This window comes from Anolis carolinensis, unplaced genomic scaffold, assembly GCF_035594765.1.
Source record: "Anolis carolinensis isolate JA03-04 unplaced genomic scaffold, rAnoCar3.1.pri scaffold_11, whole genome shotgun sequence".
In the NCBI taxonomy this organism is placed as follows: Eukaryota; Metazoa; Chordata; class Lepidosauria; order Squamata; family Dactyloidae; genus Anolis; species Anolis carolinensis.
The window spans coordinates 25,199,463-25,218,403 of NW_026943822.1; the positions used below are offsets into that span (position 1 = coordinate 25,199,463).

Sequence of the window (18,941 nt, forward strand, 5' to 3'; positions counted from 1 at the left end):
TAGCACCCCTCGGAGTTGCGGTCCTGCAGCCTCCAGGTCCTTCATCGCTCTGGTCCTCCTCCTTGGCAAATATTGAACAAGGCATCTCCACCCTCTTTGTGACTTCTGGTGACCGGTGAGCGGCCTGCCCAGCCAGGTAGGGATTCAACAGGTGTTCATTGCAGCCACCTCATACTTCACGTGTCAAATCCCTGCCAGGAGCCATCTCCAAAGCCAGGCATGGGGAAGCTTCAGCCTTCCAGGAGTTTTGGACTTCAACTCCCACCATTCCTAACAGCCTCAGGCCCTTTCCTTTTGCCCCGCAGCCGCTTAAGCGGCTGCGGGGCAAAAGGAAAGGGCCTGAGGCTGTTAGGAATAGTGGGAGTTGAAGTCCAAAACACCTGGTGCACCCCAAGGTTTTCTTTTCCATCGCTGGAAGCTTTGGATGTTCTAACGCAGGGGTCCCCAAACTAAGGCCCGGGGGCCGGATGCGGCCCTCCGAGGTCATTTACCTGGCCCCCGCCCTCAGTTTTATAATATAATATACTAGCTGTGCCCGGCCACGCATTGCTGTGGCAAAATGGTGGTGGTATTGGTTAAAAATTGTTGTGTAATTTTTATTTGTCGTTATTTGTATTTTTAAATTATTTTTATTGTAAGTTATCTTTTTATTTATTATATTTTATTATTTTCTTGTATTATTTTTAGTTATTTTCTGTTATTATAGTATTTCATTGTATTAATTTTTTAGTGTTTTTAATTATTTTTAGTGTTTTTTTATAATTTTTTATTGGGTTGCTAGGAGACCAAGTTGGAGGAGCTTAGCCTTCTAACTGGCAGCAATTGGATAAAAGCAATTATTCCTCTCCCTCTAATTAGGACTTTATTTTTCTTTTCTTTTTGTTGTATCAACCTAGAGGCGTGGATGATGGGTTGTGTTGTCAAATTTCGAGGTTGGGGGGCCTATAGTTTTGTTGTTTTGTCGGTCGCCGTGATGTGATCACTCATTTATATATATATAGATTGTATATACATATAATATTGATAATAATATTATAATGTAATACAATATAACACTAATAATGATACCACATAATATTAATTATATATTCTATATTACATATAATATTACTCATAATATTACAGTATAGTGGTATAGTTCAATATAATAATACATAATGCTAATATTGTGCTATGCTAATAATATAATATATTGTATGTACATATAATTTGTAAGCCACTCTGAGTCCCCTTTGGAGTGAGAAGGGTGTGATACAAATATAGTAAATAAATAAATAAATAAATAAATAAATTTTAGACTTAGGCTCGCCCAAAGTCTGAAATGACTTGAAGGCACACAACAACAACAACAACAACAACAACAACAATCCTAATTAACTTGACTATCTCATTGGCCAGAAGCAGGACCACACTTCCCATTGAAATCCTGATAAATGTATGTTGGTTAAAATTGTTTTTATTTTTAAATATTGTATTGTTCTTTCATTGTTCTTCTTCTTGTTGTTGTTGTTTTTGCACTACAAATAAGACATGTGCAGTGTGCATCGGAATTTGTTTGTATTTTTTTTTTCCAAATGATAATCCGGCCCCTCAAGAATCTGAAGGATTGTGGACCGGCCCTCGGCTTAAAAAGTTTGAGGACCCCTGTTCTAACGCAATGGTTTATAACGAAGCAAACCTAAGCAGGAAACTACAGTTTATGGCCAAGTAAAAAAGATGGCACTTTTTGATATTCGGTAGTCATTGCTCTCTTTTGCTTTGGTTCCAGGGTTTTGAAAATGGAGGTGTGCATGAGATTTGATGGCGCATGAGACCCGAGTCAAGACGGGTGAGTTGTTTTCAACAAACAGCCCTTAGCTTGATGTGGCGTAGGGCCTTCCCACCTGTCCTTTGGAGAGGAGGAAGAAGCCAAGCGAGGCGTGAGAAGAGGGAAACGAGGCCAAGAGGCAGGTGGTGGAGCTCAGCCGTGTTGCCAGGAGCCAGCAACGGAGGGAGGAAGGGAGGGTGCCCCTTCTTCTGCCCATCCCCACCTCTGCTGCCCCATAGCATTGCCCTGCCGCCTCTCCACTCACCTGTCTTCTCCCTCGTCACCTTCCTCCTCCTCCTCCACAGAAGGCCACTTGCCAGATGCTGCTCTGGCCAGGGGTGCATCCTCCCCTCTTCCTGGCCTCTGGAGCAGCCCTTCCTCCTCCCCTCCCTCCTTTCCTCCACCTGCTTTGCACACAGGAGGAGGAGGAGGCCTGGGGCTTACGTGTCACCTCTTGGCAACCGCCCAGTGCTGCTTATGGGCACATGGATCACTAAACCAGAATATATATATACTAGCTGTGCCCTGCCACGCGTTGCTGTGGCCCATTGAAATTGCACTGAATAGCTCTGGTTTTTGGGGGTTTTTAGGCCCTGTGGAGGTTCGTGACGTGATATTTTGTGGTTTCAACCTCGAGGCGTGGATGATGGATTGTGTTGTGAAATTTCGAGGTTGGGGGGTGTTTAGTTTTGTTGTTTTGCTCGGTGCCAGGATTCCATCGCTCATATATATATATATATGGGGTTGCTGTGAGTTTTCTGGGCTGTCTGGCTATGTTCCAGAAGCATTATCTCCTGACGTTTCACCCACATCTATGGCAGGCATCCTCAGAGGTTGTGAGGTCTGTTGGAAACTAGGCAAGTGGGGTTTATACATCTGTGGAATAATGTCCAGGGTGGGAGAACCAACTCTTGTCTGCTGGAGGAAAGTGTGAATGTTGTAGTTGATCACCTTGGTTAGCATTGAATGTTAACTTGTTTCTTTGACAATTTCCTCATTTGGTTGCACTTTATCTTGCCCTATTAGTGTATTATAGTCACATGATTCCCCCCTCCCAAGTTGCTCTTCTATTCGACAATAGCACTTAAATATCTACCTTGTTTACAATTTTCACTCACTGCACTTTAACCAGTCCGTTTTATTTTATCTACTTGGGAGCCAAATCCATGTTTTTACCATTACTGTCTTTTATACATATATGTTTTATTATTATTATTATGTTTAGAAGGTTATTTTTTTTTATATCTTCTGATGTTATTGTATGTTGTTTGTTGTTTTATCCGGGCTTGGCCCCATGTAAGCCGCCGAGTCCCTTTGGGGAGATGGAGGTGGGGTATAAAAATAAAGTATTATTATTATTATTATTATTATTATTATTATTATTATTGAATGGCCTTGAAGCTTCAAGGCCCGGCTGATTCCTGCCTGTGGGAATCCTTTGTTGGGAGGCGTTACCTCTCCCTGATTGTTTCATATCTGGAATTCCCCTGTTGAACTTTATTTACTGTCCTGATTTTAAGAGGTTTTTTTTTTTAAAAAAAAACAACCACTATGTCAGACTACACAGAGAAGCCATTGAAATCCACAAGAATCATGTGGACAATTTCAAGAGAAAGGAGGAAAGTGAAAAAAATCTGGCAACCAGAATTTAAAAAACTGCAGAAATGTTTGTTTACAAATTGCTTGCTCCAGGCGCTGTACTTGCTGTCTCTTTCCTCTCGTTGGAGAACACTCAACAACAACAACACCAGAACCAACTGCAGCAAAAGAGACTCCTAAACCCTTAGGCAGGAGAAAGGCCTGCTTTGGGATTGGATGGATTGGATGGAGACCTTTTCCTTGGGGCAACCGATTGCAGGAGACAAACAGATATCCCTCAGTCATCAGCCCAAGACAGTCCCTATTCCCTGTGAATCACGGCAAATGAAGAGGTTGGAAAAAATTGTGGCGAATCACAGATTGAAGGCAAAGCATCCCTTCATTAGAAGATCGATGCTTTGCAGCTCTGGGGGCAAATGGATAAAAATTAGCGTTTCATGGTTTCTGGGGACAAGAGACCCAGACAAATTGGTTTTAAGCCACGAGGGAGACCTGCTGCTAATTTTGAGGAATGGGTGCGACCGGGAACTCTGCTTAGCCCAAATTTCTGAAGTTATAATTCCACTTTGGACTTGCTGGTGTCGGTAATGCAAAGCGACACTGAAGATGATGGCAAGCTGATGAAGAAATGCGGAGTGCGTTGCAAAGAAAAGAAGAAGCCCAGCAGAGGAAGGAGAGACTCGAGGGGGCTGCGGATGCCGCAAGTTCGGTTAGTTGGATGGGCCTCTTTCGGGAGAGATTTATTTGTGTACTCTGGCGTGGCTGAACAGAGTTGGACTAGATGGGCAAGCCCTTTCTGATAAACACAAGGAGAAAGCCAAACAGTGTGGGAGGGGAGCAAACGGCCCTTTCGTCGCTCCCATTCCTGGTGCCAAAACACACAGTCCCTCCTTCTTCCTTCTCTGGAAGGCCAAGCGGCCAAAGACAAAGCCATGTGAGCCCAGGGAGAGGCCACGGCCTGGCTGGACACTTGGTGGGACAAGGCCAAGAGGAGGGCTGCCCTTTCCTTGTGCCATTGGGGAGGGGAAAGCAGCCTCCGGGGCTGGAAAAGGGACCCATCCCTTTTGCAAAAGGCACACCTCCAAATATTAGTATTTACTCAAATCTCACCTTTTTATGCTCAATTACCTTCCCAAAATGAGGGTGTGCATTAAATTCGCGTAATGTGGCAATCTTAGTGTTGAGCCAAAGCCAAAGGGGAAGCCGATTTGGGAGCTCCTCTTTGAGGGATACCATCTCTACAGCATTGATCACACATAAGGTTTTGTTTTCCATCAATGGAAGCTTTGGTGTCCTAACACTCATTCAACTGTAATGGCCAATGACAAAGAGCACACTTTTTGCCTCTCTGCGTTGCATTCGGCAGCAAATCCTTTCTTTGGTTCCAGGGTTTTGAAAATGGAGGTGCGCATTAGATTCAATGGCACATGAAACTTGAATCGTTACGGGTATATTTACTTACTCAGACCCAAGCCTGTGTGCGATCCCTGGCCAGGAAGGAAGGAAACAGGGCGGCTGTGGCTTATCTTTTGCTCCTGCTTCTCTGGGTGAAGGGGCCCGAGCGAGGCCTCTCCCTCCGGCCCACCCCTCTCCACCCCACACTTCTTCTCCTCCTTCTCCCTGACCCCTTTCTCTGCCTCGCCTTTGCAAACTTCAAAGCGGAAGCAGGGCAGGATCCCTCTCTGCGGTTTCCTTGCCAGGAGGAGAGCCGTCCGAGCTCCAGGCCCGCATCATATGATCCCTGTTTCATAAAGAAGGGCTTCTTTCTTCAGCCTGGTGGGAACTCGATTAAGGAGCAGCACCAACAAAGTGGCCTTTGATCTCTCCTCCGACTAAGAGCATTACGGTCCTGGGAAGAGAGGGATGGAGCCAGGGCGGAGGGGGAAGTGAGTGCCCACAAGGGCTTCTCTTGCCACCCTTGCAGAACCGACACGCGGTCCGTTTGTGGCTCTTTGCAATCCCAACACACCGGCAAGCCACAGCGGGCCACCAACAGATGTGTCTGCATTGCTCTTGCTCTGAAGAGGAGATCCCACTGCCTCGCGGGGGTCTGTCCCGCCCGGATCCTTGCCTTCCACCTTATTCCTCCCCGGATTGAGGCCTCTGCCTACAAGGAGCCTTCTGATGCCTTCCTGCGGTGCAGACCAAACAGGGAGAGAGAGGAATCATAGAATAACAGAGCATGGATCATCTAGTCCAACCCCCTTGCATGCAGGAAAAGCACTATCAAAGCAACCTCAAGAGATGGCCATCCAGCCTCTGCTGGACTCTGAGGAAGAGAGTTCCACTGTTGAACAGTGAGGAAGTTCTTCCTAATGTTCAGCTGGAATCTCCTTTCCCGGGATTGCTCAGAGTCCTAGTCTCCAAGGGAGCAGAGAGCAAGTTTGTTCCCTCCTCCTTACGGCATCCTTTTCCTTACCTGTGGGAGGAAGCAAGGACGGGCGGACGGAAGACTGGCACTACAGGAGGAAGAGGAAGGGTCGGAGGAAGGCAACAGCGGCGGTGGGTCTCTGGGTCAGGGTCCGGTCCATCGGCCTTGCTTCTTGGAGGGAGGGGGCCCAGCGGCGGGTCCCAAACCCCAGAGCAGGCAGGCAACAGGCAGAGAGAGAGAGAGAGAGAGAGAGAGGTTCCTAATGACTCTCAGCTGCTTGTCATGTGCTTCTGGCTGCCCTGGTCAAGTGATGGGGAGCTCCTGTGCCAGCCCCACGGCCCTCCCCTTGCAGAAGGGGCCTCCCTTGGACCTCAAGGAAGAAGGAAGGAAGGATGGAAAGAAGGGGAGCAAAGGGAAGCAGTCCCTTTCCATCCGTGGGACTTGGCTGCCGTTGCTGCTTCGCAACCCCACTTCCTGCCGGTGTTACGGCACTGCTTCCTCTTCTGCTGCGCCGCTTGCCCAACACAAACACCCCTTGGCCCTTCCTCTCTTCCTCCCCTGCCACAGGCTGGGATGCAAGGGAAGAATGAAAAATATTTGGAAATATTTCATGAAAGAGTGGAGAAACTCTATTAAAGTGGCAGTTTGGGCCTTTTGGGGCACTTCTTGTGCAAGGAGCAAGTCACAGAAAGTATTATATACACAACTAGCTGTGCCCGGCCACGCGTTGCTGTGGCAAAGTGGTGGTGGTATTGGTTAAAAATTGTTGTATAATTTTTATTTGACGTTATTTGTATTTTTTAATTAATTTTATTGTAAGTTATCTTTTTATTATATTTTATTATTTTCTTGTATTAGTTTTAGTTATTTTCTGTTATTATAGTATTTTATTATATTAATTTTTTAGTGTGTTTAATTATTTTTTTAGTGTTTTTTATTATTTTTTATTGGCTTGCTAGGAGAAGGGGCTTAGCCTTCTAACTGGCAGCAATTGGATAAAAGCAATTATTCCTCTCTCTCTAATTAGGACTTTATTTTTCTTCTTTTTGTTGTATCAACCTAGAGCCGTGGATGAGGGGTTGTGTCGTCAAATTTCGAGGTTGGGGGGGCCTGTACTTTTGTTGTTTTGTGGGTCGCCGTGATGCCATCACTCTTTTATATATAGATATATCTCTCCCTCCAGGTGTTTTGGACTTTGTCCCAAAAGTCCTAACAGCTGGTAATAATAATATAGTACTCACACATTTTAATATTTTTTTATAATTCACGTTTTAATAGCGTTAATATAACTTTTAATTGATTTTGGTATTGTTATTGTTTTATTGAACTGCCACTATTTATTGAATGTGTTTTTGGGGCAATGGAATTTGCTGTTTGTTGTAAGCTGCCCTGAGTCCCTACGGGTGACAAGGGCGGGGTAGAAATGATGTAAATAAATAAATAAAATAAATAGTATAATAATGAGAATAGTACTATTATAATATATGTTGTCGAAGGCTTTCAAGGTTGTTGTGTGTTTTCCGGGCTGTCTGGCCGTGTTCCAGAAGCATTCTCTCCTGACATTTCGCTCACATCTATGGCAGGCTTCCTCAGGTTTGCCCCTCAGTTGTTTGCAAGTCGGACATTTGCAATCAGGGATGACCTGTAGATACGTAAAATAACAATAATACTAATAATCTATAAGTATCTATAATACTAATAATCTGTGTGTGTATATTCATATAACACAATGTACTGTTCCATTATGGAGTGGTGCAGCAGGTTAAACCACTGAGCTGCTGTACTTGCTGACCGGGAGGTCGGTGGTTCGAATCTGGGGAGCAGGGTGAGCTCCCGCAGTTAGCCCCAGCTTCTGCCAACCAAGCAGTTCGAAAACATACAAATGTGAGTAGATGAATAGGTACTGTAAGGGTTACCCTAGACAAAAAACCCCTCCCAAATGTTATTGTTAATTCACTTCTATGTACCATGTATGTACATAGTATGTTCATATTTTATATTTTAACTATCTTGATTGGGCTCGTCCCCATGTAAGCCGCTCCGAGTCCCTTTGGGGAGATGGAGGCGGGGTACAACAATAAAATTATTATTATTACTGTAACGGCGCAGCATGCAGTCATGCCAGTGGCCACATGACCTTGGAGGTGTCTACGGACAACGCCGGCTCAGAAATGGAGATGAGAACCGATCCCTCGAGTTGGACAGGACTGGGCTGAATGTCAGGGGAATGGTTTCAGTGGCTTCCCTGTGTGGTTGTGAGAGTGGTCTAGTATTTCTGTGAGAATACATCAAGGGAGCAGATGAAGAAACACAAACAATCTCCAGACCCACCAGCGCATTTATTAGCAGCCTACTTCCGGACTACAGCTCCCGGCGTCCCTTGCGGCAGGGAGGGAGCCTCGTCTCGGGCCAGTCCTGCCCAGGCGGGGCTCCATCTCTAGGTTTCCACGCCGCGGCGCCTCCCGAGGCGGGTTCTTCCTTCCACAGCCCGAAACACGCACCGAGGGGCCCTGGAGGCGAGGAACGCCATTCAGACGCGCAGGGCGCTCTTTCCCGACGCGTGTCGTGCTAGCGCTCCTCCCCTTTCTGGGCGGGGCCTGCCTCCTTCCGCTCCTCCCCTTTCTGGGCGGGGCCTGCCTCCATCCGCTCCTCCCCTTTCTGGGCGGGGCCTGCCTCTTCCCGCTCCGCCTCCTCTTTCTGGAAAACGGGCTTCCAGACGTAGACGCCGCTGGAGACGCCCAAAATGGCGGCCAGGAGCAACTGCGGGAAGCCCCGCCCACGGAACATCACGATTGGTTAAGCTTCCCTGTCCTGCCCCGGAAGTATCGCGAGATCCCACGCGAGGTTTTGCTGTACGGTGATGGCGGCGGCCGCCGAGTCAGAAGCACGTCTCCGGAAGCGGAAGCGGGCGCCGCGTGGGCCCGGTTTGGAGAGCCCCGTGGCGGCGTCGTCGTCGTGGGTACGCTTGGCCTTCTTGGTCACGGCGCTGCGGCTCCTGAACGCCTTCCTGGTCCAGACCAGCTTCGTCCCCGACGAGTACTGGCAGGCGCTGGAAGTCGCGCACCGGGCCGCCTTCCGATATCCTTTCAGGGTGAGGTGAGCAATGGGAGGCCGAGGATGGGGAGGGGGCGGGGCTAGGATGGCACTACTCCGCCAATGGGAACCAAGGCTGGGAAGGGGGCGGGACCGGGATGGCTTCAATCTACCAATAGGAACCGAGGCTTGAAAGGAGGCGGGGTCGGGATAGGGTTACTACGCCAATGGGAACCGGGGCCGGGCTGGGGTCAGAAGGCTGGGAAAGGGGCGGGACCTCGCTGAGTTTACTACGCCAATGGGGAAGGAGGCTAGAAAAGGGGCGGGCCGGGATAGGGTTGGTTGACCATTGGGAATCGAGGCTAGAAAAGGGGCGGGCCGGGATAGGGCTGGTTGACCAATGGGAATCGAGGCTAGCAAAGGGGCGGGCCGGGATAGGGTTGGTTGACCAATGGGAATCGAGGCTAGAAAAGGAGCGGGTCCGGGCTGGGTTGACTCCGCCAATGGGAGCCGAGGCTGGGAGAGGGGGCGGGGCAGAGAGGAGGCCTTGTGAGAGGAATCCCAAACGGCTGCCTTCCTGAGCGTCTCCCTCACGTACGGTTTCCTGACGTGGGAGTGGGCGCGGGGCCTGCGCAGCGCCCTCTACCCGCTGGCCCTGGCCGGGCTCTACAAGGCGCTGGAGCTGCTGGGGACGGACCGCGCGCCCCTCCTGGTGAGTGTCTTGTCCTCCCTCCCTCCCGCCCGCGCAGCAGGCCCCGCGCCCCTCTCCACGCGCCCAGGAGGGAACCCCGAGGGCTGAGCCCGCGCCTCCTCCTCCTCCTCCTCCCGCAGGTCTGGCTCCCGCGCCTGGCCCAGGCCCTGCTGGCGGCCGTGGCCGACGTGCGGCTCTACTTCCTGGCCAAGCGGATAGAAGGCCCCGCCGTGGCCCCCTGGGTGGTGAGTCCCCCCCCCCATACATACACATACATACATACCTATACACACACACATAGACTATTTATCTATTTATCCAAACACACACACACACATATATACTTTATGTATATACATATCCATAGAGAATATCTATCTATCTATATCTAAACATGCATATATATATATATATATAAGGTAAAGGTTTCCCCTGACGTGAAGTCCAGTCGTGACCGACTCTGGGACTCTGGTGCTCATCTCCATTTCTAAGCCACGCCGTTACCTTCCCACCGGAGCAGTACCTATTGATCTACTCACATTGGCATGTTTTCGAACTGCTAGGTTGGCAGGAGCTGGAGCTAACAGTGGGAGCTCATTCCACTCCCGGGATTTGAACCTGGGACCTTTTGGTCCGCAAGTTCAGCAGCTCAGCGCTTTAACACACTTTGCCACCGGGGCTCATACCCATAGAGAATACGTATCTATATATATCCAAACATGCACACACACATATATATATATTGCAAATATACAGAAAAAAATCTATATCTTTCTATCCAAACACACACATACACATATATACTGTATATATATATATATATATATACACACACACACACATCAAGAATATCTGTTTATATCTATCTAAAGACACGTGTATATATACTGTATACACACAGAGAATGTCTGTCTCTCTAGCCAAATACACACACACATACTGTACATATATATACGCACTTAAAGAATATCTATCCATATATTGAAACAATATATATAATATATACTATGTATAGAGTATATTTCTATGTATCTATTGAGCAAACCACACATATATATACAGTATGTATATGTGTGGGTGTATATATACACATAGAGAATATCTATCTATCCAACCACACACATACATATATATATATATATATATATACATACAGTAGAGTCTCACTTATCCAACACTCACTTATCCAACGTTCTGGATTATCCAAGCCATTTTTGTAGTCAATGTTTTCAATATATCGTGATATTTTGGTGCTAAATTCGTAAATACAGTAATTACTGCATAGCATTAATGTGTAATGAACTACTTTTTCTGTCAAATTTGTTGTATAACATGATGTTTTGGTGCTTAATTTGTAAAATCTTAACCTATTTTGATGTTTAATAGGCTTTTTTTAAATCTCTCCTTATTATCCAACATATTCGCTTATTCAACTTTCTGCCGGCCCATTTATGTTGGATAAGTGAGACTCTACTGTAGTATATACTCTATACATAGAGTATATTTCTATGTATCTATCGAACCAAGCACACACACACACACACACACACACACACACACACACATATATATATATATATACAGTATGTATATGTATGTGTGTGTGTATACACATAGAGAATATCCATCCATCCAACCACACACACATATATAATGTATCACACACACACAATAGCTGAATATCTATCTCACCAACATGCATATGTACTGTATGTACGTATATATTTTATCCTTTACAATTTAGCTTGTAAATCTCCTAGAGCATCTTGGATGGAGGGCGATTAATAAGTAATTAAATGATGATGATGATGATGATGATATATACACACAGTCTATCTATCCATCTAGCCATGTATATCTATCCAAACACACATATACAGTAGAGTCTCACTTATCCAAGCCTCGCTTATCCAAGTTTCTGGATAATTCAAGCCATTTTTGTAGTCAATGTTTTCAATATATCGTGATATTTTGGTGCTAAATTCATAAATACAGTAATTACAACATAGCATTACTGCGTATTGAACTACTTTTTCTGTCAAATTTGTTGTATAACATGATGTTCTGGTGCTTAATTTGTAATATCATAACCTAATTTGATGTTTAATAGGCTTTTTTTTTTAATCTCTCCTTATTATCCAACATATTCGCTTATCCAACGTTCTGCCGGCCCATTTATGTTAGATAAGTGAGACTACTGTATAATGTATGTATATATATATATACATACACAATAGCTGAATATCTATCATACCAACGCACATATGTACTGTATGTACGTATATATATATACAGAGTGTCTATCTATCCATCTAGCCATGTATATCTATCCAAACACGCATATATATATATATATATATATATATATATATATATATATATGTATACACACACACACTGTATACACAGATAATATCTATCTGTCTTATATCTACCGTGTTTCCCTGAAAATAAGACAGTGTCTTATATTAATTTTTGCTCCCAAAGATGCACTAGGTCTAATTTTCAGGGGATGTCTTATTTTTCCATGAGGAAGAATTCACATTTATTGTTGAACAAAAAAAATGAACATTTATTATATACTGTACAGGAGTTGTCATCACAAACCAGCATAACCAGACAAACTGTGAATCCTATCAAGAATTTCTTGTTACTACCATTATTTACATGTACAACACTCTATGTGTTGTACATGTAAATAATGGTACATTTACCAATCCAGCCTGCTCTGGTGTTCTGTTTGTTGGCCATGCTTCCAAACAAAACCTTTGCTAGGTCTTACTTTCGGGGGAGGCCTTATATTTAGCAATTCAGCAAAACCTCTACTAGGTCTTATTTTCTGAGGATGTCTTATTTTAGGGGAAACAGGGTATCTATCCAAACGTGTGTGTGTGTGTGTATATATATATATACATTTGCTGTTAGGAATGGTGGGAGTTGGAGTCAGTTCCGTTCAGAGAGCAGAACTGACCTCTTCTGGGCCCTGCCGGGCGTGTGCAGGTCTTCTGCCAGCTCTGCTCCTGGTTCACCTGGTTCTGCTGCACCCGGACGCTGACCAACGCCACGGAGGCCGCGCTCGGCACCATCGCCCTCTCCTTCTACCCCGTGCCGGGCACCCCATCGGGGGTCAGCAGGTGAGGGAGGGGCTCCTTCTGGGCAAAGGGCAGGAGGGCGGGTGGCCGGCCCCACAGTGGCCGCAAGGCAGTGTATAGTCTCCCCACAGCACCTTACTCTCAAGGCTTTACTATTTATTTATTTATTAGCTACATTTATATGCCGCCCTTCTTTCTCACCCCAAAGGGGACTCAGAGCGGCTTACAAATTAAATTTACATACAATATTATACTAGCATAGTACAATACTGGTAATAAATTACTATACTGTACTGTATCAGTATATTGTAATATTATGAGTAATATTACATGTAAAATATAATATATAATTAATATTATATTGTATTATTAGTATTATATCATATTGCAATATAATATGACTATTATATGTATATATAATATGTTATAATTATTATATATTATTTTAAATTATATTGTGTGTGTGTATATATATATACATACATAAACACACACACATATATATGTGTGTGTGTGTACACATACACATATAAATACATATACACACACACATATATATATGTGTGTGTGTACACATACACATATAAATACATACACACACACACACACACACACACACACATATATATATATATATAAATAAAACTAGCATAGCATGTTATTGCGGGGAGGGTCCTCCAGCTGATGCAATTTTGTAATTTACCATTTTGTAAGCCCAAACAAAAGACCCTCCCTGTAAAAGAACCACAGTAAAGTCTTGAGAGTATTAATTCTTTCATACTTTGTAGTAATTACTGTATTTTCTGCTGTGGGTGGACTATAATTATTATTTAGAGGCTGAGAGCGGGCTTTCCTCGCTTGTAGGAAGAATGCAATGACCCCAAACCCTTTCCTCTCCCAGCGTCCGGTACTTGACCCTGGCGGCCGTGGCCTTCATCATCCGCCCGACAGCGGCCATCCTGTGGGCCCCGCTGGTGCTCTGGCACTTCTGGACCGAGACCCCCGAGGGGCGCCTCCGCCTCCTCCTCCGCTGCCTCTCCGTGGGGTGAGTCCCACCCTTGGAATGTCGGGATGCTCTGCCCTCTCCCTCTTTGCTCCAACCAAACACTTGTTCATTTGCGTTCGCATGTTGTGTGCCTTGGTGTTTGACTTGGTGCTGTATGGGCCAGGCATGGGCCAACTTGGGCCCTCCCGAAAGGTGTTTTGGCCTCGAGTCAGGGATTTGGGTCACTTCCCAGCAAGTGTACATTTTCTCCTCCTTCCTTTGCAGCCTGGTCACTCTGGGCAGCTCTTTGGTCCTTGACCGGATGTTCTACGGCAAGGTAAGCGTGCCTTCGGGGAAGGGTCCAGGCCCCTTCTGACCAACGGGGCCTTGCTTACCTCTAACTATGTTTCTTCAAGTTCAAATTCACACATATGGGTTGTTTCCTATATGTGCAATTTCACAGAGATCACAATGAATACAGTAGAGTCTCACTTATCCAAGCTAAATGGGCCGGCAGAAGCTTGGATAAGCAAATATCTTGGATAATAAGGAGGGATTAAAGAAAAGCCTATTAAACATCAAATTAGGTTATGATTTTACAAATTAAGCACCAAAACATCATACTATACAACAAATTTGACAGAAGCAGTAGTTCAATAGGCAGTAATGTTATGTTGTAATTACTATATTTATGAATTTAGCACCAAAATATCACAATATATTGAAAACATTGATTGCAAAAATGGCTTGGATAATCCAGAACGTTGGATAAGCGAGGCTTGGATAAGTGAGACTCTACTGTATATGGTTAATGTGTTATCGAAGGCTTTCACGGGCCAGAATCACAGGGTTGTTGTGTGTTTTCTGGGCTGTATGGCCATGTTCCAGAAGTATTCTCTCCTGATGTTTCGCCCACATCTATGGCAGGCAACCTCTGAGGATGCCTGCCATAGATGTGGGTGAAACATCAGGAGAGAATACTTCTGGAACATGGCCATACAGCCCAGAAAACACACAACAACCCTGAATATATGGTTGCTTACCTGTCACCGTGTTTCTTTTTTTTTTTTGGAATAGTTTTTATTGAATTTCCAAATAAAATTTACAGTGAGAGTGTGAGAACACATAAGGTTTTTAGAAAAAGAGGTGCAATGAGTAAATAGGAAGAAAAAAGAGAGAAGAAGAAAAAACAACAACAGAAATAATGATAAAAATTAAAAAATTAAAAATAAAACTCGTCACTTCCCTCTTACACAGATACTTTAAAAAGTTACTTTCTTTGATTCGTTTGTTTGTCTGTTCATACTTTCTTCTTTGGTGTCGGCCTCTTCTTTACCTTCAATCATTATCCACAAAATCTCTTTTAGAGTTAAATTAGCACCCTCATTTGCCTTTCAACCAAATTTTTTTTTATCAAGTCCCAGTTTGTTTGCTTTTTTGGAATGCCGTAATTTTTTTTTAGCAAATACGTCAATTTATCCATATTCATTATTTCCAAAACCTTATTTAGCCAGCAACTCAACTCCGGAATTTCTTTCTTTTTCCAATATCTGTGTTTCTTTGAGTGGTCATCTGTGAAATTTGCAGACCCCTAGGTGCGATTTCACAGAGACCACGAAGAAGTTTCTCTCTCCTTCCTTCCTTCCCTCCTGCAGTGGGTGGTGGTGCAGCTGAACTTCCTGCGCTTCAATGTGCTGACGGGCGGGGGCTCCTTCTACGGCTCCCACGCGTGGCACTGGTACTGGACGCAGGGCCTGCCGGCCATCCTGGGCCCCCACCTGCCCCTCTTCCTGCTGGGATGCCTCCGGGCCCCGAGGAGGGCCCCCCACCGCCTGCTCCTGGCCCTCATCCTCTGGACGGTGGGCGCCTACAGGTGGGCCTTGCGGGGGGGGGGCTGCGTTGGGGGGGGGGGGGCACTGGGGCCGGGTGGGGAGAGCAAGGCAGCCCCTGACCCGACGGTCCGCCCGCCCTCTCTGTTTGCAGCGCCTTGAGCCACAAGGAGTTCCGCTTCCTCCTCCCGGTGCTGCCCCTCGCCATGCTCTTCTGCGGTAAGCGCTCGGTTCAAACACACCACGGAACCACATTGGAACAATTTCCTCTTCCTGTTCAATTAAGCAGTTTGGGTGAATACAGGGCGGAAGGTGGAGGATTCTTCTAGGTCATGCCCTTCTGCCAGGTTGTCTCTCCATCTGCCCACTCCACTCTGTTCAGGGACTTCCAAGCTGCCCCTTCTTGGTACGTTATTCCACAGGTATATACACAACACTCCACTTGCCTCGTTCCCAACAGACCTCTGAACAAACCTCTGACAAAATATTACTGGGGAACATGGCCAGGCATCCCAGAAAACTCAGCAAACTGATTCGATCTAATTTACAGCAGCCACAAAAACAAAGTTTATGGATCGTTGAAGGTTTTCATGGTGGGTTGCTGTGAGTTTTCTGGGCTGTCTTGCCATGTTTATTTATTTATTAGCTACATTTATATCCCGCCCTTCTCACCCCGAAGGGGACTCAGAGCGGCTTACAAATTAAATTTACATACAATATTATATTAGTGTAGTACAATACTGGTAATAAATTACTATATTGTACTGTATCAATATGTTGTAATATTATTAGTAATATTACATGTAAAATATAACATATAATTAATGTTATTATATTGTATTAGTATTATATCGTATTACAATATAATATTATGAATATTATATGCATATACAATATGTTATAATTATTATATATTGTGTGTATATATATATATATATATAAACACTCACATACATATATAAACACTCACAGAAGCATTCTCTCCTGACGTTCCACCCACATCTATGGCAGGCATCCTCAGAGGTTGTGAGGTCTGTTGGAAACGAGTCATGTGAGGCTGACCTATCAGTGGAATGTCCAAGGTGGGGAAATGAACTCCCGTATGTAGGAGGCATGTGTCCCTTCCATATCCCTTATGTCAGTGATGGCCAACCTATGACACGCGTGTCAGCACTGACACGCCTAGCCATTTTTGCTGACACGCTGCCGCATGCAGATTGATCGGATGACTAATGTCTTTTGTGGCCAAATTTGGTGTGATTTGGTCCAGTGGTTTTGTTGTTTACTCCATGGGAATTATGCACATTACATTTAGATATCATTCTATTATTATATTATTATTGTAGTATATTATTATATTATTACTATTATATTATTAATATATTATTAATTATTCATGACTATATTGAAACTAGAATAGAGAGAAATCAGCGTGGAAACTGCAAGAGGTCCCATAGATTGTTGTACCTGGAAATAATGGCAGTAAATAGTTTTTGATTTATTAAATACAGTTATATATTACAATTATATACTTTTGTTATTTAAACTATATATATTGCGAAATTATGGTTTTTTTTCTCTCGAAGTGACACACCACCCAAGTCATGCGAGGTTTTTTGTTGAATGTTGACCCCCCAAATGCCAAGCTTGCCCCCCATTGCCTCCTGTTCCTCCCCTCGATGCCTGACGGTCTCTGCTTCTCCTCTGGCAGGGCGTGCGCTGCACGGGCTGCGCAAGGGGAGGAGGGCGGTGTCGGCCGGGGCCCTGCTGGCCTCCAATGCGCTGCTGGCGCTCTACCTGGGCCTGGTGCACCAGCGCGGGACCCTGGACCTCATGGCCCACCTGCGCGGCCTCTGCCCCCCTCCCTCTCCCTCTCCCCCCCAGCAGCAGCAGCAGCGGGGCCCGCCCTCCGTCCTGATGCTGATGCCCTGCCACTCCACCCCCTTCTACAGGTGAGGAGGGGTCCGGGTCCGGGTGGGGGTGGGGGCTGGCCTGGGTGGCCTGCCTCCTCTGAGGCCCCTCTGCCTCCTCCTCCTCCTCCTCCTCTTGCAGCCACATCCACTGCCCGCTGCAGATGCGCTTCCTGCAGTGCCCCCCCGACCTGGACGGAAGGGCCGACTACCAGGACGAGGCCGACGCCTTCTACGCCGCCCCCCTCCCGTGGCTCCAGCGGGAGTTCGGCACAGCCAACGCCTCCTCCACGCCGCCCCCCACACACCTGGCCCTCTTCCGGGGCCTCCAGAAGGTGGGTCGTGCACCCACAGGCCGGGGAATTACACCTCCTCCATGGCCTGGCTGTGCCTTCCTTGGAGGTGCCCCAAGTGCATCGTAGCTCTGCTTCCAGGTGTAGTTTTATAGGTGTATTTAACTGTGTTCTGCCCAACTGCCTCCAACCAAAGCAGAGGCAGGTCATACATTTATTATTATTATTATTATTATTATTCTTAGTAGTAGTAGTAGTAGTAGTAGTATTGAGTAGGGAACCTTTCCATGTTGGAAAGCCGCACTGATTTAGTTGCCATCTAGTAAGGCTGCCTCCAAGAAACATCAATTTACTGAGTTTCTTTAGTATATTTGTGTGTGTGTGTGTATGTATATATATGTGTGTGTGTGTATATATACACATATACATACACACACATATATATATACAGAGGGAAGTTTTATACAGGAAAAAGTACATTTTAATTCAAGAACTACAATTCATGCATATATATATACACACACCCTATATATATATATAGATCATAGAATCATATAATAGTAGAGTTGGAAGAGACCTCATGGGCCATCCAGTCCAACCCCATTCTGCCAAGAAGCAGGAAATCGCATTCAAAGCACCCCCGACAGATAGCCATCCAGCCATCACACACACACACACAGAGACAGTATTTCTTAGCAGGCAGCACCTGTAATGTGGTAATAATTTGACAATTATTTGGCCCCCAGAGATTTCTATGACTCCGTGAGCATTCAAACACATGTATTTGGCAACAGAACGAGGTTGGGCAACTGACGGTGTTCTTTGGGGCCCAACTGGAGGCATGATGGAGCCTGTTCTCTTCCCGCAGGAGATCGGCCCCTTCCTCTGTGCGCACGGCTACAAGCACCGCGCCGCCTTCTTCCACACGCACCTGCCGCAAGGGCGGGTCGGGAGCCACGTGGACCTCTACGAGCGGGACCCGAAAGGGAGCTGAGGCGCAGCCGGGCGCAAGGGAGGAGGAGGAGGAGGAGGAGGAGGAGGAGGAGACCTTCCCTGCAACCGGATCCCGGGACGCTCTCTGCAGCGAGGCCAAGTTTGATAAAGAACAGGACTCTGCTTTGTTTTCCCCCAACCACGTCTTTATTCTTCCTTCCACCGGGCTGTGCAAGAAGGAAGTCCAGTGCAGGTCGGACAGCGGCCCACAGACGCAAAGGAGTCGGCAGGGAAGGGACGGGGGGTGGGCTCAGGCACGGGCCAACCTCGGCCCCCCCCCCGCCAGGGGTTTTGGGCTCCAGAACACCGGGAGGGAAGTCCGAAGTTGGCCCGTGCCT

At 46.0% G+C, this 18,941-nt stretch overlaps 2 protein-coding genes across 2 annotated transcripts; one reads left to right on the forward strand and one right to left on the reverse strand.

The window, feature by feature from the left end:
• Positions 1-7,232: 7,232 nt before the first annotated feature.
• Positions 7,233-8,564, reverse strand: pigbos1 (PIGB opposite strand 1). The gene is made up of 2 exons (XM_016998943.2): positions 8,109-8,564; positions 7,233-7,419 (listed from the first exon to the last, which is right to left on the reverse strand). Exon 1 carries the CDS (start codon positions 8,562-8,564, stop codon positions 8,346-8,348), a length of 219 nt encoding a protein of 72 aa, XP_016854432.2. The 3' UTR covers positions 7,233-7,419; positions 8,109-8,345.
• A 73-nt stretch (positions 8,565-8,637) lies between these two features.
• pigb (phosphatidylinositol glycan anchor biosynthesis class B) lies at positions 8,638-18,742 on the forward strand. Its single transcript, XM_062963405.1, has 11 exons — positions 8,638-8,855; positions 9,405-9,522; positions 9,642-9,746; positions 12,502-12,635; positions 13,495-13,638; positions 13,864-13,915; positions 15,234-15,451; positions 15,562-15,626; positions 17,119-17,359; positions 17,460-17,652; positions 18,479-18,742. The coding sequence occupies exons 1-11, from the start codon at positions 8,638-8,640 to the stop codon at positions 18,602-18,604; spliced, it is 1,614 nt and encodes a 537-aa protein (XP_062819475.1). The 3' UTR covers positions 18,605-18,742.
• The last annotated feature ends 199 nt before the right edge of the window (positions 18,743-18,941 follow it).